General features: G+C 35.5%; 1 protein-coding gene across 1 annotated transcript in view; it reads right to left on the bottom strand.

Annotated features, from left to right (window-relative positions):
* The window catches only part of Nsf (N-ethylmaleimide sensitive factor, vesicle fusing ATPase), a 148,834-nt gene that overhangs the window by 33,007 nt on the left and 90,099 nt on the right, over positions 1-25,728 (bottom strand). Inside the window, exons 13-15 of the mRNA XM_046421262.2 lie at positions 17,559-17,654; positions 11,619-11,775; positions 8,620-8,753 (exon numbers count right to left, since the gene is read on the bottom strand). Coding sequence (XP_046277218.1) covers positions 8,620-8,753; positions 11,619-11,775; positions 17,559-17,654 — 387 coding nt within the window. The remainder of the gene's footprint in view (positions 1-8,619; positions 8,754-11,618; positions 11,776-17,558; positions 17,655-25,728) is intronic.

Below are 25,728 nucleotides of genomic sequence, written 5' to 3'. Positions count from 1 at the left end.
GTATGGAGATCACTCTCTGGGAAGTGATTGCTGAAATCAAGGCAAGGAATAAGATCTTCAAGGAGAAATAGTAGAGGAAAGAATACAGGACCAAGAACTTACAAAACAAGAAGTTCTGCCATATTCATTCATTCATTCAACAAATATATTTGAATTCCTATTATGTGTCAAATATTAACTAAGGCACCAGAGAGAATAGTAATTAAGACATGTAATCCTACCTTCACAAAAATTAGAGTGGGGGAAGCTGGTCACTCATAATTGTATGAGTGGAAATATATCACTTTCTAAAAGAAATTAAGAGTCACTGAGTGATTCACCATCTTTCTTTTCCTATCTTGGCTCTCATGGAATCACAGGTGAGAAAGAACCTCTATTAGCTTGAGTCTCTAAGAAACGACAATGAGAAAAGCTCACCTTCTAAGCCATGACAGACATGTAGCATGAGTAAGAAATAGTCACTTCATTGTGTTAAACCACTGAGTTTTAGGGCTTGATCATTATGGTAGCATAACTCAGTCATCCTGACTCATAAAGAAACTCAGGGAGTCAAGGATGGTATCTTCAATTTAGAAAGTGACACATAAACTGAGATCTGAAGGATGAATATGAGTTAACTTGTAGGAAAGGGGGGAGAAATTACTCTAAAACAGGTGAACTTGGCAAATGAATGAGCATAATGAGGAGGGAAAAACAGAGGTCAAGGATCCTTCCTGGTTTGGCAAATGAAGTGAAAAATAATATGGAGAAGTTGATTTGGGAATGGATCATGAGCACATATGAAGAACAAGAAGAGAAAAGCCTTTAATCTTCTCCCCCCAAAAGGGAAGAACGGATGAGAATAGGATATTTCAGTCTCTTGATCAAAATGATGGCTCCTTTTGACTTTGAGCTGGGGAATTCAAGATACTGGGAGAGTCTGGCAGTAGCTCCATTGTAGTTACTTGCTAATTTTTGAAGATTAGGCCAATATGGCATCCAATGTGGTAACTTACAAACTCAGGGGATTTCAGGGAATCCCTTAAAATGATGCTTTGCTTTTCAAAACATTTTTCATAATTCTAGTATAAGTTCTGAGGCAAGCATATAGTTCTGTCATCAGACTGTGAGATTATGGATTAGAGCCACAGGGGCCTGAGAGACCAGGGTCTGGCTTGTTGCAGTAATCCTACGTTTTTTCTTGAATCAGCTTTTTTTTTCTCAAAACAATGTATAGCTTATATGGCTACAGAGACCTTATTCAGGACATTTCTGGGATCTATATTGATGATAAATTGCTATGTGGTATATAGTCTTACCAACTTATCTCAGATATTATAATTCACAAAGCTTTACAAATCACTTCATAGTTGATTGCCTGGGCTACCTAAAACATTTTAGAAGAAAAACTCCTATGGGTGTCATTTAATGTAAAGTAGTGGGGGTTCTGTTGTTGTTGTTTTATAGACAGCAGTCAGTGCACTAATTACTACCCCAGAGAAAGGAGCACTCACAGCTAAGTCTTTTAATGTGCTAAGCATGACAAAGGCAGTGCAATTCTAGTTGTAACTTGACCAATCTCAATGACTGGAACTCTTCTGGGAAGTGACTCTGCTCTAATTTAAATATACATACCCACACCCCTTCCACGTATATTCTCTTCCTTATCTAGTCCCTAGTGGAATATGAGGTCATCACTCTTCCCTTGGGTCCATGATTTCTGTCTAGTCTCCTCAGAAACTCATGGATTCCTGGCCTGAGGCCCCAGCAGAATGATCACTGAGACTCAGATTTGATGGGCAAGCACAAGAAATTAGATGCCAGACTAAAGTCTAGTGATAATATATGCATATTGAGCTGAGAGACTTTACCACCACTTTAGGTAGTAAACCACCAAAGGAGGAGGTACTGGAAAAAAAATGCAGAAAAAATAATATTGTGGACTGGCCCAGTCAGAATACCATGACTTACCACTGGTAATAACACAGAACAGACAGACATGTGGTGCCTGCACCAGATCAAAAGATGCTACCTAGAGTGCCAAGGAGGGCTAAGCTGGAGCTGGGCGCTGTATGTTACAGACGCTTTGAAAAATTCATCTATGTATGATCATATAAAATTAATCTATGTATGTTCATATAAAATTAATCTGTGTATGATCATATGTATGACCATCTTAGTTTTATCAGGGAGTTTCCTATAGAGCTAGTAAATTTAACACTATATATATGGTCTTAGAGTCAAGTACGAAATCTGAAAGAAAAGATTAAAAAAAGAAAATGGGAAGAGTTGAAGAAGGAATAGTGGGAAAAAGTGGCATCTGTCGGCATGGAAATGATGAGGTCTACTCAAAAGGATGAAGACAATCTTGAGAAAACAGAATCTCACGGTCTATTTCTCGCTGTGCGTGTGATGAGATTGCCACTGTTAAAAACCCTCTGGTACTACTTCTCTTGCTTGCAAAGGCAGATAACACAAAACAGACTCCAGGGTCATAAGAGACAACCCAGAACATGGGGAGCATGAGCTCAAGGCAGGAGTGTGTTGGATGTGCTCTGTAAGCACTGTAGCAGAAGTGGGCTCCTGCCATGGAGGAATTGGGGACAGGTCTATAAATGGTGCAGGACACTCTTAAGACAGAGTCCACTCCAGGAATCTTCAAATGCACTACAGCCACCTGTGAGTAGGGGAGAAACGGCAGCTGCAGGCTCTGGAGTCTACATGAATGCACACCTGCATTCGTTCCATGTTAATCCCAGACTTTCAGAATCACAAGCCACAGAGCAAAGTGTGTACCAAGTAGATTCCAAAATCCGTTTTCTCTAACTTCTTTGTGCTCTTAGGTAAGTGAGGCCGAGTTCTCTGGTTCTTTTGGGGGCTGAAAGAGTTCATCTCAACTTTGGAGCAGTTGGCACAAAGTTAGCCAAACCTAGTTAGTAGCAATCTGATGATAGTAGGAATCTAATGGCTTAGAAAATCCCTAATGTAGTAAATCTGTCAGCAATTAGTTGAAAGCTTACTCTAATCATATTTGGTAGCATATAAAAACGTAAATGAGCAAATTTAAATGGGTGCCATCAGTGATAATCTCTAGTTTCTAAAAATAACTTGGGAGTAAACCAAGCAAACATCAGCTGTCTTCTAATGAAACTGCCTCAGGAAGTGGACCTAAACTTTTGGCAAAGCACTAAAGCTTCTTGGATGACCTTAAAATCCCTTATTTGTTCTCCCTGCTTTTCAGGAAAAAAAATCTTACATTTTCATATAACATGAACCTCAGAGTGAGTATGCTTAATAAAATAAAAAGTTACAACAAAGTCTGAAAGTTTGGCACCATCCTCCTTTATATGCTAAACAGATACAAGTAAAAGAAGACACAGTTCATTAAACAAAAGGAACACCCCCCCCCCCCCAACCCAGCCATACAAGGACCTGTAGTCACTTCCGGAGTATCCACTTCTCTCGGCTAAGACATGCAAAAACTTCAACAAATCAGCTACATGATATATTAGGATGTTAACCAAAAACATCCAAATTCTGTTGCTTAGTAACTGCTGTCAAAAGATCCAATTTCCAGCTCTGCTCTTTGTATAGACTAAACCATGAAAAGAGGAGGATTAGGCACCATGATTCTGTTCTGTGCAGACTACAATTTGCAGTGGGATTTACAGAAGGATATTCAAAGAAGATTATTTCTTTCTTGCAAAGCTAGTGGAAAGGAAAATTTCTTCCATTAATTTTCAATCCTTTGAAAATAAGACTATACCATGTTATTAATGGATGTAGTTTTATAAATCACTAATATTTTAACTTAATTTTGTTCAATTTAGTTGTATACAATTATTCTATTTCATCTTTGTACTCATTGCTTACTTAGAAAGCATCAAGATTAGATAACTGTTAAAATCAAATTCTGTTGCTTTGTTATTTTTTTCATTTAATGTTACTACTAGAACTGGCAAAAAAGATGTTTTCAGATATTATGCAAAAGTGGATAAGAGAGTTAAAATTTAAAAGCAGAATGAAGTTTAGGAAGCAAACATAAAATGGGAGAGAAAAGCAGTATCTGTGAGTTCTTCAAATCTCTTAATGGAACATATGGTATTTCCCCTCCCCCCACAAATATAAGGCTAATATCTCATATGTACTTTGTCAGTGATGAGGAGTTTATCTGTGGAGAAAGGATTTATTAAGCAAATTGAGAGAAACACATGGTCAATTCTAAACTAATTGAGAATAAACTACTTTCATGTATTTTTACACCATTTGTGAAAAAGAAGCAGTAGCATAATTACAATAGAATCTCACATTCTCATTAAAGCAAGCCTAATGGCCTTCTCCACTATCCCACACTCACCTCTTGGTTTGAGTAATAAATGCTCATAAAGATACTCTATGTCTTAACTAATTCAGACCACCCCTCTTCAACAAAAATTAACATGTTACATTATTTTTGAGTTGCACAAACTATTGTCATTATAAAACATTTGAAAAATCTTTAAAATTGAACAGTTAATCATTAAAATGTAGCTGAAGAAATACTTCAGGGCCAACTTTTTGTCTAACAAACTAGCAAAAAAATTTTAATACTATCAAGTGGGGGTACAAATCCTAAGAACTCATTCTCAAATGACACAGCTGCAAGTGCAAATTAGTACAACTTTCTGAAGAAGTGGACTTTATTATAAATCATTAGTATATTTACATAAGAATTGTAATAACAATATGCATAAAAATCCTTTATATATTAATATTTTTGCCTTAGCAGTCCCAATTCTGAGAATTTACACTAAGAAAATAATCAGAAAGTATGTATAATAAGTAAAAACAGTTGCTGTACTTTATTGAGTACATATTATACGTTACAGGTACTCAGTGTTACTTTACATAAATTACCATATCATTTAATTCTCATAATAACCCTAAGAAGCAGCTATGAATATTACCTTCACTCATAGCTGAGAAAAACAAGCTTATAAGGTAAGGAACTTGTCCAAGATCATAGAGTAAAACTCAGATCTATGTGAATCCTAAGTCCAAATTCTCACTTATAACATGCTAATATACCGAAGAAAAATCTAATAAGAAATAGTGGTTTCTCTAGGTTGGAAATTCTATAGAATATTATTTATAATTGTAAAAAACCAACCTGGGTCAACCTGGATACAACTTAAATGTGCAACAAAGTGGGACTATTTAAAGGGGTACTATACAGCTATTAATTTAACATAACATCGAGATACATATTAGTGATATTTTTAAAAGTTCTTAATATCTTGAGTGAAAAAAAATCAGGTTTAAAGCAGTATGTTTCCCCAGGTGTGGAGGTAATCCTAGCTATTCAGGAGGCTGAGGCAGGAGGATTACAAGTTTGAGGCCAGCCTCAGCAACTTAGTAAGACCCTGTCTCAAAATAAAAAATAAATCAATAGTAAGTGCCCTTGGGTTCAATCCTCAGTATGTATGTATGTATGTATGAACGTAATATGTATGTGTGTGTGTGTGTGTGTGTGTATATGAATGAACAAACGAACGAATAATAGTATGTCACTGGATGTGGTGGCACAAATCTGTTAAATCCCTGCTACTTGGGAGGCTGAGGCAGGAGGATCATAAGTTTGAGCCAGCCTGAGGCAACTCAGGGAGACTCTATCTCAAAAGAAAATAAAAAGGAATAGGGATATAGTTCAGAGATAGAGCACTTGCCTATCATGTGCAAGCCCACGGGTTCAATACTGCAAAAAAATTAAAACCAACAAAAAATACTATGTTCAATGTGATCCCCAATACAGTGTGTGTGTAGAAAAAAGAATTGAAGAAGATAGGTATTTATGCTTTTCTGTATTTTCTAAATTATTTTTGTAATTAGGAAAAGCTATATTTTGGGGGGTAGCACTTAGAAGGAAAGAAATGTTTTCTCCAGGATGATAAAACATTATAAATCATTTGTGCTCTGAAAAAAAGTTAAAAACATTTTCTTCCCACTGAAAATGTAGAGAGGAGAACAGTGGTGGGAGGTAGACTACAATAACTAAAGAATGGCATTTATATTTCATTTTCAAAAACAACTTGGAAGACTGAGCATCTTTAGACTGGTCTGAGCCCTCGGGCTTTTGTCAACCTATCATTAGGTAACAATGTGAAAGCTATTTGCAGGGAAAGATTTTGTAATATTTCTAATATATTTCTAAGACACCTATGCTTCATTCTTTTCTCTGTTCTGAACTTTAGTTACAGGGAATCATATTTTTCCCCCTGAGGAAAACCAAAAAGTCTAATGTGAATTTATTATACTGCTGAAGCAGAAATAATTTTTGTAACTTTAAGAGTACATGGATGATCCAGACAGTGAATCATGAATTGAAATGATTTTGAATAAGCTTGTATAGACACTTATTTTTATATTCTTTAGCCTTCTACTCATCTAAAACTCTACCTTGAAAGGCTTCAACAATTTAAAGATTAAATCATAAGTTATTAAGCCATTAATTTAACCATTTAAGCCTCTAAAATCAGCATATATTACCTCCCCCCCTCAAGTCAATTTGCAAGAGATTAAATTAGTAAAAATGATAATATCTCACACTCACAAAGAAGCTTTGATCTGCAGAAGCCTAAAGTACTTTTTAAAAACTTTATAGAAAAACTAGGCCTATCCACCCACATCCCACAGTACATCTGAGGTAGAAGCTGGCAGCTGGTGAAAAGCAATGGAGCGTCTGCAGGGAAGACTACCACTTTTGAACAAGCACAGGAACAGACAGTGTAGGGAAATGCAACAGAATTAGCTTCTCAATTAAATAGGGAAATTCAAAAGGCTATTATTTAAATTTTCACCAGGAGTGGCTTAAGGGAAAATAAAAACCAGAAAATAAGGACTGGAAAATACCTCAGTGGTAGACAGCTTGCCCACCATGCTTCAAGTCCAGGGTTTGATCCCCATCACTGAAAAATAACAAAGACAGACAGACCCCACCTACTCTCGGGAGTTACTAGTCTTGTTTATTCTCTGCAGATATTCCTGAGAAGGATAGATACTACTCAGAAATAGAGTGAACTATGATAGTCTGAGGTCTTTCCATGGCTGGCAACTTTCCTCTCTCATTCACACCCAATTTGAAAGATCTTTAAATAGAATATTAACTATTTTGGGGGGGAGCATTCTGGGGATTGAACCAAGGACCTCACACATGCTAGGCAAGCACTCTACCACTCAGTTATACCACCAGCCCTAGAGTATAAATCTTGCCATTTCAGGGCTCATGGCTCAGAATCTGCTTCTTCCATCTACTGCAAGCACCCATCACCAACAATTTTCTGCAACCTACAAAAACAAGAGACTAACTTCTTAAACTTTGATTTGGGGGAGTCTGGGATTTTGGAATGGGTTTTTCCTTTTTAGTCCCTTTCCTAACGAAAAACTAAAGCACTTCTACCATCTGGGGTGGGTTAGAAGTGAGGGCCTATGAGTAAGACCAAAGAACACCCAGAATCATGTTTAGTAGGCAGCACTCAATTTTCAGGATTTTCTTCCCCAGTTATGACTTTCCCACGTCTTTTACTTTTATCAATTCATACGAGTAAAAGATCAAGCATAAAAAAAGGTTTAAATCAAAGAAATACTTTAGTTGGATATAAAATATAATTTCCTCACTATCTGTCTGGTAGGATGTCAAATTAGCCTACCAATGACAACATTGACTACCAAGTGAGACAAATAGGTAGAGTCTTCATAGTGAGACTTTCGAAAAGGTTTTTTTTTTTTTTTTTTTTTTTTTGAGCAGTCATCTATCTTAGATAACCTACTTGTCACTTTCTTGAATATAAGAGAGATGGACCAGATGATCTTAATGTCCTTTCAGCTCTAGGATCCTATTCTATGTTGTTTTAGCTTCACTGATGGTTCAAAGTAGCCATATTAAGAAAGTGTTAAATGGGGAAAAGAAGATTGAGGACTGAGTTAAGTTGTCAAGCAGACTCTATTACCTAACATACAATCATCCTTTTGTAGGGATTCTTGGGAATATTGATCACCTCTTTTCTTTCCCAAACTATCCAATCAACTTAATTGGCCTTCAACAGTTCAACTTTATACATAAATAAAAGAACTTAAAAGAAATCCTATATAAGTTTGCTCTACTCCACCTGAATACTCTTAACAATTCTTCTTTTAATCAAGTTGATATAAAGTTAAGAAATGAAAATTAATCTTAAAATGTACTAAACAAAAAAGATAATTTAAAAGGTAAAGATACCCTTAATAAAAATGTATTACAGGGGCTAGGGTTGTGGCTCAGTGGTAGAGCACATGTCTCACACGTATGAGGCACTGGGTTCAATCCTCAGCACCACATAAAAATAAATAAATAAAGATATCATGTCCATCTACAACTGAAAAAAAATTTTTAAAAATGCATTACAAAGTTAAAAAAACAAAAACAAAAACAGTTAATGCCCCTCCCTTACAAGGTATGCTGATAATTTAGTTTCATTTGAGAAGAACAGTTACTACAGGGTTTATGTACATGTGTACAAAGGCAGATATATGCATGTATATACATGTATGTACAAGCTCGCACGTGTGTGTGCACACACACATCTAAGGGACAGGAAATTAAAATAAAATTACAAATCTTGATACCTTCTTCATGGCCTGACACTTGGCTGTCTCAGAAAAGCCAATCATCTTATCAGGAGAACAGATCTTGATGAAGGGGAAGTTGGATTCCTCTGCGATCTTTGCAGCTAATGCAGTCTTCCCACTATGAGGAGGGCCTGCATAAAGATATGAACAAGTCAGGGGAAAAAAGCCAACCTAAGCAAAGGAGAATCAAACAAGTTTAAACTTTGATCCACAATGTACTGAGGTCTCAACTAGTTGCTCATTAACATTTCCTGACACAGTTTCATGGCAGACATGTTTCCTTTTATTTATTAGCAACTAAACTTAATGATCTGATTAGCATTTTTTAAAAGTATGGTGAAATAACATGCCTTCTTGCTGTTTCACATTGCCTTAATCTTTCAAAATTCTCACTGTGTTTATAAAGTGCCAGGGTTTTGTTTCTTAAAAGAGAGAAAGGGGGGAGGGAGAGAATGTAATGCCTATCAGCACTTGTGATATTAGTTCTATCAAACTGTTTAACAAAAAATACTATCGTGTTAGGAGATGATATTGTGACTAGGGAAAAACTGCCTCATTAGAAGTAAATGTTCTATAAAAAGACAGAATTCTAAAGACACAGGCCTTATCTAAAGGCAACCAAATCTACAAATTTACCTGCATTTAGACAACCCTTCCCTCCCCTCATGTGTATTGGAAGATACGTCCCTCTTCCAACCATAAACCAATAAATTTTTCCCTACCATCTTCTCAGGAACCTGACATTAGCGACCCTTCCTCGTTCTAATATGTTCAGCTGCTTCCTCTTCCCTGAAGCTTTTTCAATAGTGTTAAACATGATCTGATCTGACAGTTTAAAAAAAAAAAAAAAACACCTTTTCTGGACTTCATTCCACTCAACAATACCCTTCAAAATGGAACTTCCCTAAACAATCATCTCCATTTGTAGCTTCACTCTTCATCTCCCCTTCATCTGTCCATCGCCACCAACCATACAGCTTCCACTGCATGACATGATTAGGCTCCCATCAATGATCTCCGTGCTACCAATCAAGAGAGATACTTCATCTTTGTTGACCTCTTAGAAAATTTGATACAACTTGTAACTTCCCTCTTTCTTGAAACACCTTTCCATTTCTGGCTTCTGAGACAGCATGCTCTCCCTTGGCCCCTTACTCCTCAACAAGACTCTTGCTCAGTCTCCTTTGTCAGCACTTCCCACTTTTTTTAGTCCTAAATTGTTAATGCACCTCAGAGATAAGTTCTAGGTCCTCTCTTCATCTCAACCCTCACTTCTTCTGTAAGTGACTTCATCCATTCCCATGGTTTCAAAGTCAGTCTCCAAACTGACAAATCATGAATCTATTGCCAGCCGGGCTACTCTTCTGAGTGCCAGGCCTACCTATGCAATAGGCTATTTGCCATTTCTAATTTAATTCTCCTACAGGAGCCTAGAATTTATTCAAAACCGAACTCATGATCTGTCTTCCTCAAACTGCTTCTTCACTAGTATTCCTAATCTTAGTAAACAGCACCATTTACCAGGCTCTATAATGCCAGAAATCTGGGAGTCATGTGTGATAACTGATATATGTATGATAACTAAACAATCAAACCAATATTTCCAAGCTTCAGCCCCCACAATTACAAGACAGGGATAACAAGAGCATCTATTCCCACAGAACTGACATTAGGCTTAAATGAGATAACTCATATAAAGTACTAACAGAGTGATTGGCAAATGGGAAGGGCTTGAAGAATATTAACCCAATTATAGTTGAGAATTAATAATAATGATTTTTGTCACACTTTGTTCTACCTCCTAGATATTTCTCAGATTAGCCTACTGGGCTCCAGCTCCACTCAACCAGAACTCATTAAGACAAGATGCAACTGCTTCTTTTTGATTTTCCATCCATTCTCCATGATGAGGCAATTATGATGATGTTCTGAAAACACACATCTGCTCACATGACTTATTGCTTAAAACCCTACAAATGGCTTCCCATTGCCCCTAAGATGCAGTCTTTATTTTTTTAGCTGTAGATGGACACAATACCTTTATTTTGTTTATTTAGGTTTTTTTATTTTATTTTTTTAAATGTGGTGCTGGGGATCAAACCCAGGGCCTCATGCATGCTATGCAAGTGCTCTACCAACTGAACCACAACTCCAGTCCCAAGATGCAGTCTTTAACATCGCCAGTGAGGCTTTGTAAGAAATGGCTCCTATCTACACTTCTTCAGTTTATGTGTAGTGAATTTTTCTGTTTCCAGATCTTCTCTGCTCAGGGCTTTTTCACATGCTAGTCACTCTGCCTAGAACACCAATTACATAGCCCAGCCAGCTTCTCTGCATCCTTTGGGTCTGGGCTTAACATGCTTCTCTCAAGGAGCCCTTGCCCACTGACTTTTGAGGGAGTTAGGTTCCTGTCATCTGGCCTCACTGAATTTTTCTGTCCTCATACTAATCATAATTGTACATTAATTATTTGTGAATGGAATGTCCTTCCCCTGTTGTCTACTTGATAAAATCCTAACTAATCCTTCAAGGCCTAAATGAACCATCACTTCTGGTTTACTCTGACCACCCTTGGGCAAAATTTCTTGCATTAGCACACATCCTTACACACAAATGCTGTAGTTAGGAATTTCTTTACAAGTCTTTTTCATGACTAGACTGAACGCTTGAGTGGAGATGCTTGAATGTCTCTATCTCCAGCAACTAAGTAGCCTAAAACACAGCAAGTATTCAGTAAATATTCTTGTAACTGAATGAGGTCTATTTAATATCAGAGAAATTTAGATATAATCCTACAAGAAAACTAATTGCTATCAGTAACTCTCAATCCCAAGGAAATTTTAATTTGTGTATAATATTGGTACACAGACTGGGTAACTATTTTCAGATTATGAATAAGGTTTAGAACTGAAAATCAATTCTGGAATGTGCTAAATGGCTTTTTAAAAGTGCTGCTGTTCTTAAACGTTTAAGGCCATCTCATCATTCTTTCTCACCTTCTAAAAGGACGCTAACCAGTGGTGTGCGGTCACTGTTTTTAGTCTGCTGGACCAGCAGCTCCCCATCATCCAGAACGCGAGTAACTGGGTCACCCCATTTGATGATTCCATTCATAATGTAACTTGCATAATCCTCTTGATTTGTGCCAAATGCCTAATGAGGGAAAGGATAATTTAAAGCATTTTGAACATTAGTATTAAAAAGTAAAATATTTAATTTCTCCACCATTGTGTTATTTGTGCTTGGTTCTATTCCTCACCATATCTTCTCACAAGACTTTCAAGACAAGCAATACCTGACCAAGAAACAAAAGCAAAATTGTTCCATTCCCCAGGGGCTTGAATGAAAACTGGTAATTAAATGATGTGTAACTCTTTTTTGGGGGGAGAGGATACTGGGGAATTGAACTCAGGGTCACTCGACCATTGAGCCACATCCCCAGCCCTATATTGTATTTTATTTAGAGACAGGGTCTCATTTGAATTCACAATCCTCCTGCCTCAGCCTCTCAAACTGCTGGGATTACAGGCGTGTGCTACCACACCCAGAAAATCTTGTATAATTCTTAAGAGGACATATTAGAGAAGAACCAAACTGGGTCTACATAAAGAATTGTACGTGAGGGGCTGGGGTTGTGGTTCAGCGGTAAAGCACTCGCCTAGCATGTGCAAGACCCTGGGTTCGATCCTCAGCACTATAATAAAGGTATTGTGTCCAACTACAACTAAAAAAATATCAAAAAAAGAATTGCACATGAAATGATATACATATTTATACTGTGTCAAGGTCACTATCATCTTGCTGTAGTAAGCTGAAAATGTCACCATTGTCTGGACAGTTAGACATGTTTTATTTTATTTTATTTTACTTTTAGAGAGAGAGAGAGAGAGAGAGAGAGAGAGAGAGAGAGAGAGAGAGAGAGAATTTTTTAATATTTATTTTTTAGTTTTCAGCGGACACAACATCTTTGTTTGTATGTGGTGCTAAGGATTGAACCCGGGCCGCAGGCATGCCAGGCGAGCGCGCCACCGCTTGAGCCACATCCCCAGCTCAGTTGGACATGTTTTATGGGTCCGATTTTTCTTTTTGTTTCTGTTTTGCACTAGGAGGTTGATTCAGTAATAAACGTAAAACCTTCTGAAAAAAATAAAGTAAAATACTGAAAGGCATAAAAGATGAGTAAAAATTCCTACACACCAAGACTATTAAACACTATCTTGTATTAACATTAAGTCTGAAAAGCCAAAACAATTAGGGGCATGAGTTGTAGCTCAATGGTAGAGCACTTGCCTGGCATGCGTGAGGCCCTGGGTTCAATCCTCAGCACTGCATATAAATAAATAAAGTGAAAGATCCATTTACAACTAAAACTAAAAATATTAAAAAAAAAAAACAAAGAATAAAGCCATCTTATAATTTCTCATTTAATGTTTTTACCCAATCAAAACAACAGCAAAAAAGCTACTTTAGATACCTTAATGGAATAAAAACAATAGATTCTAGGCTCAGATTCTACCAGAACCCAAATCCTCATAATCCCTGAGCAAATGAGTACATTCCAACATGCTTGTATCTATAGAGTATATAGGTTGTGGTCATTCTGTCAAAAAAATAAATAAAGAGAGAAAGTAATTAAGGTCTTAGAAATTAGAAACAGCTCAGCAGATAGAAATATTATCTTAACACTGATTATGTTAGGTGCTGTTGATTAAAATGGGAATATGAAATAGAAATTATGTGTCCACATCAACTTTGTGATAGGGGAGATAAGTAAAATGGCACCAAGGTAAGGATATATATGTAAATATAAGGTTTAGAATGAGATAGAAATGAGAAGCTGTGGCTGGGGATATAGCTCAGTGGTAGAGTGCTTGCCTAGCACAAACAAGGCTCTGGGTTTAATCTCTAGCATCACACACACACACATACACACACACACACACACATACACACAAAGGAAAAAATAAAAGACATGAGAAAGTATAGTGAAAAATTTAAAGGTTAGAAAAAGGAAATAACAGCAATAATTCTTTTTTTTTTAAGTTCATCACATATTGAAGCTTAAATCACATCCCTCTTCATTTTCAACTCCTAATTACAAAGATTATAATTCCCATCAAAATAGCTGCCCAAAGTTGTCAATAACTTTAGTACAAATAATTGAATTGGATTTTCATGATTAACAGGAGAATAAATGTGTTGAAAAAAACAAGCCCATGTTCATGTATAGGTCATATATTTTGAGAATTTCAACATTTCCTGCCCCTCCCCTCAACAGTACTGGGGATAGAATCCAGAGCCTTGCACACTGAGCTGTATCTCTCACCCTTTTTAAGAAAAATTTTTTGGAGAAAGGGTCTTGCTAAGTTGCCCAGACTGGCCTTGAACTTTGGATCCTCTTGCCTCAACCTCATGAGTAGCTGGAATTACAGGTGTGCTCTACCATGCCTGGCGGAGAATTTCAACTTTTTAAAGATTATCATATCCCTGAAAAAGTCATTTTGATTACCTGATGTATGTGTTAATTTTAACAGTTCTTATAACTTCCATCTCGCAGAAAGTCATTTTGTAATATTGTCTCAAAAACAGTGCCAGTTCTCCTGTTTCCATTACTTTACTACAAAATAATTTTTCAGATCACTCTCAGTACTGCCATTACCTACTCTGTACTTTCATTCCTGAGTACAGAGGAAAGTTCTCATTTTTTAGTCTGGATATGGAAATTCAGTGGTCCTGTAAAAAGTTATAAAGAAGAGCCTAATAAAGACCAGTTAAGGGGCTGGGGATGTGGCTCAAGTGGTAGCGCGCTCGCCTAGCATGCGTGCGGCCCGGGTTCGATCCTCAGCACCACATACAAACAAAGATGTTGTGTCCACCGAAAAATAAATAAATAAATATTTTTTTTAAAAAAAAAAAGACCAGTTAAATGGCTTTTTGAGGATATATGTAGTAGGTTGGATAGCTTTTGTCTTTAATTGTTCGAAGTATATTTTCCAAGACTTTTAGAAGCTGCTTTAAAATGCCTAAATCATAAAAGAGTGTAGCCTCTAATCCCAGAGGCTCAGGAGGCTGAGGCAGGAGGATCAAAACCAGTCTCAGTGAGAAGATGCTAAGCAACTCAGTGAGACCCTGTCTCTAAATAAAATACAAAATACGGCTGGGGATGCAGCTCAGTGTTCGAGTGACTCTGAGTTCAATCCCTGGTACCTCCCCGGCCCTCCCAAAAAATTAAAAAGTGATTGTCTGAGGCTACATAGTAGTTATATCTTCATTATGCAGTCTATCATTTCATTTTTTTCTTTTATCCTCCAGACCCTTGGAATAAATAAAAGTAAATGTTTTGGTCTTATTTCCTCATAGCCAATTTATTCGTTATTAAACAAATCTTGCAATAGATCAGTTGGCCAGGCTCTAACATTTTTGGTAACTATTACAAATGATAATGACAAAAGATTAAACCATTTCCATTGTTCATTAACTTCTGAAAATAATTGTTTTGTTTTAAAAGTCATAAAAAGTACACAGGGCTAAAACAAATTGACTTACCTTTAAAGAAGGTACTTATAACAAATAATTATTTTTAAAGACTATATAACAAATGGCCAATAAACATATAAAAAGATGTTTAATATCACTAGTCATTAAGGAAATGCAAATCAAAACTATAATAAGACCTCACACATATCCACTGAAATGGATACTACTACCAAAAAAAAAAAAAGGAAAGAAAGAAAAAAGAAAATAATAAGTGTTAGCAAAGATATAGAGAAAATGGAAACTTTGTACATTATTAGTGGGAATGTAAAATGGTATAAATGGAAAACAGTATGGTGATACCCCCCCCCCCCCCGCCAAAAAAAAAACCCAGAATTACCATATGATCTAGCAATTCTGCTTGTGGGCAAATATCCCAAAGGACCAAAAAGTGGGTCTTGAAGAGATATTTATATGTTCACAGCAGCATTATTCTTAATAGCTAAGATGTGCAAGCAGCCCAAGTGTCTACTGGTGAATGAATGGATAAGCAAAATGTGGTAAACACATACAATGGAATACTCCTCAGCCTTAAAAAAAGAAAACTCTGATATATGTTGCAACATGGATGAACCTTGGGAATCTCAATCACCAAAAGACAAATACTGTATGCTTTCACCTATGTGAGGTACTGAGAGCAGTCAAAATTATGGAGACAGTAGAAAGATGTTTGCCAGGCTCTGGGAAGAGAGGGAAAAGGAAGTTATTGTTTAACAGATGTAGCGTTTCAGTTTCACATATGAAATAATTCTGAGATGGATGGTAATGATGGCTGCACAACATTATGAATTTAATACTATCAAATTGATGACCTCAAAAAATAATTAAGACAGTAAATTTTATGTTATGTGTATTTAGCACAATCAAAAAAGTGATGGGCTGAAGTTGTGGCTCAGAGGAGGAGCGCTCTTCTAGCAAGTGTGGGGCACTGGGTTCGATCCTCAGCACCACATAAAGTAAAATAAAGACATTGTGTCCACCTATAACTAAAAAATAAATATTTTTTTTAAAAGTGAGAAAAGAATACTATGGAAAGAACTGGTGCAGATCAAACAAAAATAAACAATACAACAGAAAGATAGGCAAAAGACATGAAAGGCATTTCACAGAAGACAGGCATGAAGTCAATAAGCATGAGAAATGCTTAACTTTGTAAGTAATGCGTGAAATGGAAAACAAGACCAAAATGAGCCCCCTTAGAATTTACGTTTAACTGGATGGCAAGACTCAAGTTTGAGAATACCAAGTGTTGGAGAGGATGTAGAGGAAGCGTCTTTCCTACATTATTGGAGACAGTGCTAATTGGTTCAACCTCTTGGAAAATGATTTGAAATTATATTTTAAAGTTGGAAATTCTTATAACCAAAACCCCAGAAACTTTATTTATTGACAGGAAATGGATACATTGTGGTATTCAATACTACAGAATGCTATTTAGTAATGAAAATGAATGGTGTATAGTTATAGGAAATCATATGAATGATCTTGGTAATTGAAATATTTAATAAAATAGCAAGTCCCAGAAAGTAACAAACAAATAACACATTTTATTTTACATACACTATGTATATGGACAAATGACAAAAGTGTGTCATGAATTAAAAGAATAAGATTAATCTACTTCTGTGTAGATTTTCCATTTAAGAAAGAAAACAAATCTTTAAGAACTGGGCCTTTCTACAGTTTGTTTTTGTACTAACACACGGGCTCTAAACAATGGCTACTTGAAGTCGTTAGTGGTTGTTTTGTAGAAAAATCAGCTAATGACCTTATCCTATATTCTAAAGCTCCAACTCTGTTTTGAGTACATTTTCAGAAAACTCTATAGAGTACTTAGGATTGTTAAGAGTCTTAGAAGCTACAGTGGTCAGAGAACTAGAGGAATTGAAAAAAAAAAAAGAAGAAACCCTTAGAGGAGGTGAGGAAAAGTAGAAAGGAAGAGGGGGGAGGGTATAAGAGCTAATAACTCACATATGAAGGATGAACTGAATTCAGGTTTCTATATCTTGAGATTATATGAAAACCAATAAGAAAACTAATTCTAGTTCAATATAAAATAAGAACTAATAAAGTCTCAAAATTGAATGGGCTGCCATATAAGGTGGTAAGCTTCTTATCATGAAAATATTTAGATAATGGTTAATCATCCAGCCACCAAGAGACATTGTACAGATGTTTACTTTTTTTTATGGTGCTGGTGATGGAACTCAGAGTGTCCAGTGAACTGGGTCAGCAGCCTCAGATATTTCATATATTGGACACTTCTAGTACTAAGATTTTTTTCATTTTATAAAACTATATATGATATCATCTTCTGTAATACTGGGAAAATGGCACTTATTTTTCCTGAATTATCATCACTATTATTATGGCTTATATATAACTCAATTATCTATACTCACTGGTTTGATATCATTCTCCAAAGAAGCAAAGAAGTCTCCTCTTGTCACCTGCAGGCTCTCTGCTTTCTCCATGTCCACTTCCACTTTAGTACTTGCCTAAGTCAAAATGGGAAAAAAAATACAGGAACTTTCAAGATTTAGAAATATTTTCAGCCTAAGAAAATAATATCTGAAGATTAAAAAGCATATTTTTACAGATAAAAGCTCAAATTTTTGCAAATCATATGTATTTAACAGGATTAATATGCAGAATTTATAAGAAAAACTATTAAAATTCAACCACAAAAAAATCTAGAATTTAAATAGACATTTTTCCAAAGAAGATGTACAAATGATTGAAAACACATGAAAAGGTGTTCAACATTATTAACCATTTAGGGAAATACAAATGAAAACTACAATGACATTTCACCTGATATACATTAGGATGGTTACTAACAAAACAAACAAACAAACAAAACAGAAAATAATATGTGCTGGCAAGGATGTTGAGAAAATAAACTCTTGTGCACTACTGGGGGAACATGAAATGGTGCAGACATTGTAGAAAACAGTACAGTGGTTCCTCAAAAAATGAAAAATAGAATTAATGTATAATCTAGCAATTCCACTTCTGGGTGTCTACCCCAAAGGGTGGAAACGGGGTCTTGAAGAGATATTTGCCTACCCATGTTCATAGTAGCATTATTCATGATAGCTAAGATGTGGAAACAATCCAAGCATCCACTAATGAATGAATGGATAAGCAAAATGTGGTAACTACATACACTGGAATACTACTCAGTCTTAAAAAGGAAGGGGAGCTGGGGTTGTGGCTCAGTGGTACAGTGCTTGCTTAGCATATGTAAGGCACTGGGTTTGATTCTCAGCACCACACATAAATAAATAAAATAAAAGGTTCATTAAAATCTAAAAAAATTTTTTTTAAAAAGGAGGGAATTCTGACACGTACTATAACACAAATGAATCTTGAGACTATTATGTTAAATGAAATATATCCATTACAAAAATACAAATATTCTCTGATTCTTCCTATGTAAGCTATTTAGAGTAGTCAAAATCAGTCAGTCAGATGTTAAAACAGTGGTTGTCAGGCTAGGGAGAGGGTAGAATTAAGAGTTAGTGTTTAATGGATATAGAATTTCAGTTTTACAAGATGAAGAGTTCTAGAGATGGACAGTGGTGACAGTTCCACAAATGAACTATACATTTAAACTTACACTCACCTGTACACTTAAAAGTGGTTAAGTTGGTAAGTTTTATGATACTCATGTTTTAATACAGCCAAAAACTTAGAACAACAAATTTTTAAAAATCTCTTCAATTTATAAATATGTACATCCTTCGAACAATTCCACATCTAGGAATTTATTCCATAAATACATTCACAAATGTGTACAAAACTAAATGTACAAGGATATCTACTAGAGTGATTTGTAATAATAAAAGACTGGAAGCATACTGAATGTCCACCAACAGGGGTCAATGAAGAAAATGACAACATATCTATACCAAAGAACACTTTATAGTCCTTAAACAAAACAAAAACAACAGTAACAACAACAACGACAACAAAAAAAAAAAAACGAGGCATAGCTGGGTGTGGTGGTACATGCTTGTAGGCCCAGGTACTTGGGAGGCTAAGGTAGAAAGATCGCTTGGGCCCAGCAGTTTGAGGCCAGAATGGCCAACACAATGAGACTTCAAAGACATAGATGCCCAGCCCACCCACCTCAGGATTTTGGTTTAACAGGTCCCATGGGGGGTCTACACCTTTATACGTTTATGAAGTGCCATGGAATGATTCTGATACTGAACCAGGTTTAAGAATCATTTGTTTGGAGACCAAGGACTTGAAACTGATTTATAATCATAGTGTGTGCTTGAGAACCTAAGTGCCAGCTCCAAATATTCTGCTTACTGCACCTGGAGCTAACACTTAGACATCTGGAGAAGCATCAAGGTCTTTATCAGCACTTGGAGCTGCCTGGACCTGATGAGTGATTAAGATACCAACACATTTTTTAATGTGACTGGGCTCACTACCAATAGCACAAAGCAAGAGTCAGTCTAATTTTTAAATTGGTATCATGTTTTTTTTTTTAAAAGGCATCTTCAAAAAAAGCTGACTATAAAACAAAAGTATGTTAAGCAAATATCAACCTTCCATCAATATATAAAATATGAGTCATATTCCTTTAGGAACCGACTCCTGAGACAAATAAAACGACAGACATTAAAAAAGGGGGGAGCAGCCTTAAGGGATAAAAAGAACTATGTCAAGAAACTGGATCAAGATGGCAAAGAGAACACATGTATTTGTTTCTTTTTCTGCCCCAAATTTTAAGAAATGAGAAAGATTAAAAAGCATGGAAGATATATGCAGAAATCTTAACACTGACCTAACAGGAGTCTGAGCAGCAGAGAACAGAAAGACTAATAAAGAAGAAACAAAAGACAGAAGACAAAAAAATTCCACAGCTACAGAAAGGCGTGTCTTTGTAGTTTAAAGGGTTCAATGAGTGCTGATCAGTGTAAGTGAAAAGCAACCACATCTGTCTAGACACACTGTTGTAAACTTTCTGAGCACCAAAGATGGAAAAGTCTAAGAACCTTTCTATGAGACAAAAATGGGTGGCCTGTAAAAAATTGGAATAAGATTGGGATGACACCTTTGCTGGCACTCCTAGAAACTAGCAGACAATGAACCTATGTCTTCAAAAATATGTCTGGATATCTGACCTGGAAATGACTCCCATACGAACACAAGGAGGCACAAGAGAGCATTATCATATCAGTATTGTTTTTAATAGACACAACCAGAAATATCCTAGATGTTAAACCATTCATTCATTCTTTCATTCATATTTACTGAGTGTCCTAGGAACTAGAGACAACACTAAATAAAATAGACAAGTCTCGCCCTCACAGATCTTATATTTAAAATCATGTGGTAATATTCTAGAATACTGTGCCTTTGTCCAAAATAATAAAGGGAACTTATATGTACCAACATGGTAGGTTATCCAAGACATACTAGCAAGTAAAAAATGTAAACTATAGTCAAATTCCATTAATGTTCATTTTTTTGAAAGCACATATGTATATGAATGTAAATATGAAGAAAGCAAATTACAAAGGTATATCCCAAATGTTGGCTACCTCTGAAGAGGAGAAGGAAGGGATGTTGGACATGGTCTTTCTCATTTTTCCCTATATACTTTGGCAACCTTGAATCTTCTAAAAATAGAGTATATTCATTTATGACTTCTATGATAGTCTATTTCGTGTTAACTATAACTTAACACCTGAGGCAGGTTAACATTAAAAAAAAAAAAAGAGGTTTATTTAGCTTACAGCTTTGGATGCTGAAAACCTAAACACCATGGTGCACACTCTGGCAAAGACCCCATGGCAGATGAGTAGAGTGTGTGCAGGATAAAGAATTCATCTCTCTAAATGGGAAGCCAGAGGGAGACTGGGTAGAGGGGGGCTTAGACTTATGGGAATACTCTCTCTAGAACTAATCAGGGTCTGAGAAGAAAGAAATACTTCAACTCCTTGGGAGGGTAGGGCTCAATGTCCTAAGGACCTCCCACTAGGCTCCACCTCTTAAAGGTTTCATAGCCCCTCTCAATACTGTCACTGGGGCAACAAACTCACAACACCTGAACCTTTGGGGAGACAACATCACTGAAACTATATCAGGTTCCATATTTTTAAAAAGAAAGAAAGTGATAAGTAACATTTAAATAGATGAATATTCCACTTAAATAGAATAGTTGGCATTTAGATTATTAATAAGGATTTCATTGGTACATATTAGGCATTCAATAAGTATTAATCATATTTATTTAGCATTTCTAAGTTTAAAAATAGGGAAATGTATTATAGGAAATGGGCATCTCCATGAAAAAAGTATGTTAGCTCAGGCTAGGGATGTAGCTCAGTGGCAGAGTGCTAGGCCCTGCATTCAATACCCAATACCACCATCATCAAAAAAGAAAAAAAAAGAATTCTGATAACTCATAAAATATAAATCTCTACAGCCAACTTTGTGTGTGTGTGCGTGTGTGTGTGTGTGTGTGTGTGTACGTGCATGCGCGCATGTGCTGGGGACTAAACCCAGGGTCTTGCATGTGCTAAACACACACCCTTAACACTGAATTACACCTCCAGCTCTAGAGTTCTTCATCAAGTATGTTCATATACATTATCTCATTTCATCAAATCACATTATCTCATTTGATATAAACCTGGAGGCTTTCATAAGTCAATAAGGGCAGACATAGGATTTCCTTCCTGAGCAGCTTTACACAAAAGCTTTAACTGATTAAAACTTTTGACACATCTAAAAGGATTCTACAAAATGCAAACTATCACATGAAGGTGAAGAAGCAAGCTCCGACAGAATCATATTAAAATCCCAGTGAAGCTACCAGCCTCTTTTAAATGGCCCCTCCTTGTGTAGTCTTAAATTTTTACTATGATATTTGATATTTTGATTTGCTCTTATAGTAAAACTGAATTCAAATGACAGAAACACACAGTAATGTGAAAGAAAAATCTTGTCCATCTTTCAGTGCTTGCAAAAAAAAAAAAATCAAAATTCCAGGAATGAAGGTGGTTCAAAACATCTTTTGACTAATTATTATTATTACTGTGAATATTATTTGGTACTGGAGATTGAACCCAGGAGTGCATTACTATTGAGCAACATCCCCAGCCCTTTTTGTTTTTATTTTAAGACAGGGTCTTGCTGAGTTGCCCAGGCTGGTCTTGAACTTGCAATCCTCCTGTTTCAGTCTCCTGAGTTGCTGGGATTATAGGTGAGCATCACTGTGCAGAGCTTTTTACTTATTATTAAGAAAGAATTCACTTCAATGAATTAAAAGTGAAATAAAACAGATACAGAAAAACAAATACCACATGTTTTCATTTATATGTGGAAGCTAAAAAAAGTTATCTCATAGAAGTAAAGATTAGATATAGCAGTTATGGGAGGCCAGGAAGGGCAGGGAGGGAACAGAGAGAAGATGGTTAATGGCACAAGGGTGCAGTTAGAAGAAATAACCTCAAATGTTACAAATCATGGAAGGGAACTATGGTTGACAACAATAATTGCATATTTCAAAACAGCCAATAGAGAGGATTTTGAATATTTCAAATATGAAGAAATGATAAATGTTTGAGGTAACAGATACGCCAATCATTCTGATCATCACATACTATACACATGTATCAAAATATCATATCTTACCTCATAAATATGTACAATTATTATGTGTCAATTAAAAATTAAATTTTAAGTGGATTAAGATGGTGGGAAGAAGAGTTATTTTAGAACAAGCTGTTTTCAATCATACCAGAAATTTTAAAAGTTACCTAATTGTAAATAATAAATATTCCAATTGTAAATTATTTCTATTTGTTTATTAAGTAAAATTTTTAAGGATTTCTCTTTTTTAAAGAGTTTCTTTTTTTAAAATATGTTTATTTTTATTTATTTATATGTGGTGCTGAGGATCGGACCCTGGGCCACACATGTGCTAGGTGAATGCTCTACCGCTGAGCCACAACCCCAGCCCTTAAGGATTTCTCTTAATCAACTTTTACTATTTTATAAAAATAGCAAAGTCTTATTTTAAAAGTCAATAATTCTGAATTTTTACTCATTCAGAAAATCTTTTCTCATTTGCTTGAGTTAGTAAGATATTTTCTGCAGTTTATTTATAACACCTAATCAATATAGAAGAGGCAGCATCTTTCAACTTATACCTGCAGAAACTCATTAGCTTGTATTTCAACACTAGCAAATATCAAGTGGTCACCATTAAATTTCATAACCTTTTAAATCTGACCTTTCAAAGTTCTTATCATTCTTCTCTTAAATTAAGGGTAGAATAACCATAATCAATCAAAAAGTCTACATAAAAGAATTAATTTTATTGAAATTCAGTAAATATAATTCAGAGCTTTGATTTAATTATAAAGTGTTTGTGTCCTCGATTTATTCCTTACAGCATATTAGAGAAGAAATTTGGATTATGAATCTTTTCTACCTGAAGCAGAAATTCCTTTCAAGACAAAAACAACCAAATGTCACATGAATTTTAGTTGACCGAAAACATGGGTTCAAGTATAAATGACATGAACCTCAGTGTTTACGGCTGGATTTTTCCACTTGTTTCAGAAAACCTGAAAAAATAGTTTAACAGCGAAGACTTGTTTACTTAGTTGGCTAAATCTTTCTTTAGGTCTAATCTTTTGAAAGGGAAGCAAAATATCACTTAAAGTGCATTTTTTAAAGTTGTTTTTTATTTTATTAAAGTGCATTTTTTTATACTATGAAGAAAGAATGTCATAATAGTTGAATGTTGTGGATGTTTTAAAGTTCTACCCAACTTTAAATCCTAAGCTTCAAATTAAAAACTTATTTATCAAACATTACAAATAAAGCTATGAACATCTACAGCAGTGGAAAAACTGAAACTATGTCTTTTGTTCTGCTGAGGAGTCATCCAGTTGGGAAAACAGTGTTTAGAGACTCTTTAACAATGCAGACTGTTAGAAATAGAAATAAAGAAACACATGTTAGTAGTATGCCTTTTGGGGGGTGAGATTAGTGATGTAATCTTTCTCTTTCCTAAGAGCCCACATAGTGCTGCGCATTAGCTATTTTATTGATATTGGGAAAAATTAAAACCTATTTGATACAAAAAGCATTGATCACAAATTAATATGTATCCATGAAGCTTTTAAGAATATTCAACCACATGAAAAAAGTGAGGGAAATAACAGTCAACTGTTCACACTACTGACTTGCAAATCTGAAGAATAACATATTCTATACAGTGTAACAAACATTTTAGCTCTATAATTAGAAAAATTATAAATGCAATATTGAATAAGTATTGAGTGAAAATAATGAGTAAAAATCAGAGGGCTGAGGTTGTAGCTCAGTGGTAGAACACTTGCCTAGCTGTGTGAGGTACTAGATTATATTTTCAGTACCATATTAAATAAATAAAATAATGGTCCACTGACAACAATACATACACACACACACACACACACACACACGAAACTCAGATATTGAAAAGGATGTATATGACATCCTCTAAAATCAGCCAATAATACAAAAAATGTATGTAACTAGCATTTATATAGTTTATAGTACTTCCCCTTGACAGGTCAGAAACAAACAGCAAAAGAACTGTGTAATATATGACCACACTTCTTGACTAAGAAATCTGTGACCTTCCTACCAATATTCTTGCCTCCAATATAGATAAACCCAACATGATTTGAAGAACACTTCTTTGTATGACAATGGTTTAGAGTAACATTTTGGGAAAAGATTATTGTGGTAAAAATGAAAAATGACTAAATAAGGGGAAAAAAATCTGTGGCCAATGCACATGAAAGTCCAATAACTAGCACATTAACTATGGTGGACTATACTAAGACACCCTCCTGTGGCCCAAGATGAAGGATCATTAAGGAGCAGTTTTCATATCACTTACATAATTTTTTTTAACTCACCACCACTTTTTACTAAGGCTTATCTACGGCCAGGAAGAAGAATGGATTTATTTCTGCAGGTATAAGCTGCATTAATGAACCTAATACTGTATTCCCACAATGATCAAACTTTTGGAAAAAATGAGCTAAAACAAAGTCACTTCTATTATTTACAGAAACTATGACTCATGTATAGAGTTTCAGACTACATGTTTAGTTTACTCATTGAAAAAATATTTTCTGAATATTATCATATGCTCAGTATTTAGATCTATATGGGATACTGCAGAAGATTCAGAGATGAATTAAAAAGTGGACTTGGGGCTAGAGTTGTGGCTCAGCAGTAGAGCGCTCACTTAGCACACGTGAGGCCCTGGGTTTGATCCTTAGCACCACATAAAAATAAATAAATAAAGATATTTAATTTAAAAAAAAAAAAGAAATGGACTTAACATCTAAAGGGGTCAGCAAACTTTTTTTCTATAAAAAAACAGATAGTAAATATTTTAGGCTTTGTAGGCCATGCAGTCTCTGTTGCAAACACTTAACTCTGCCATTATAGCATAAGAGCAACCATGGACATGAATAAGTGTGTGTAGTTGTATTTCAAAAAAAGTTTAATCATAAACTCTGGTGGCTGACCAGA

Source organism: Marmota monax, unplaced genomic scaffold (genome assembly GCF_021218885.2).
Source record: "Marmota monax isolate L192 unplaced genomic scaffold, Marmota_monax_Labrador192_F-V1.1 WCK01_AAM20220418_F8-fsc00322, whole genome shotgun sequence".
NCBI classification, from domain to species: Eukaryota; Metazoa; Chordata; class Mammalia; order Rodentia; family Sciuridae; genus Marmota; species Marmota monax.
Note: the sequence above shows the minus strand (reverse complement) of the source record. Positions and strands in the feature narration are given on the sequence as shown.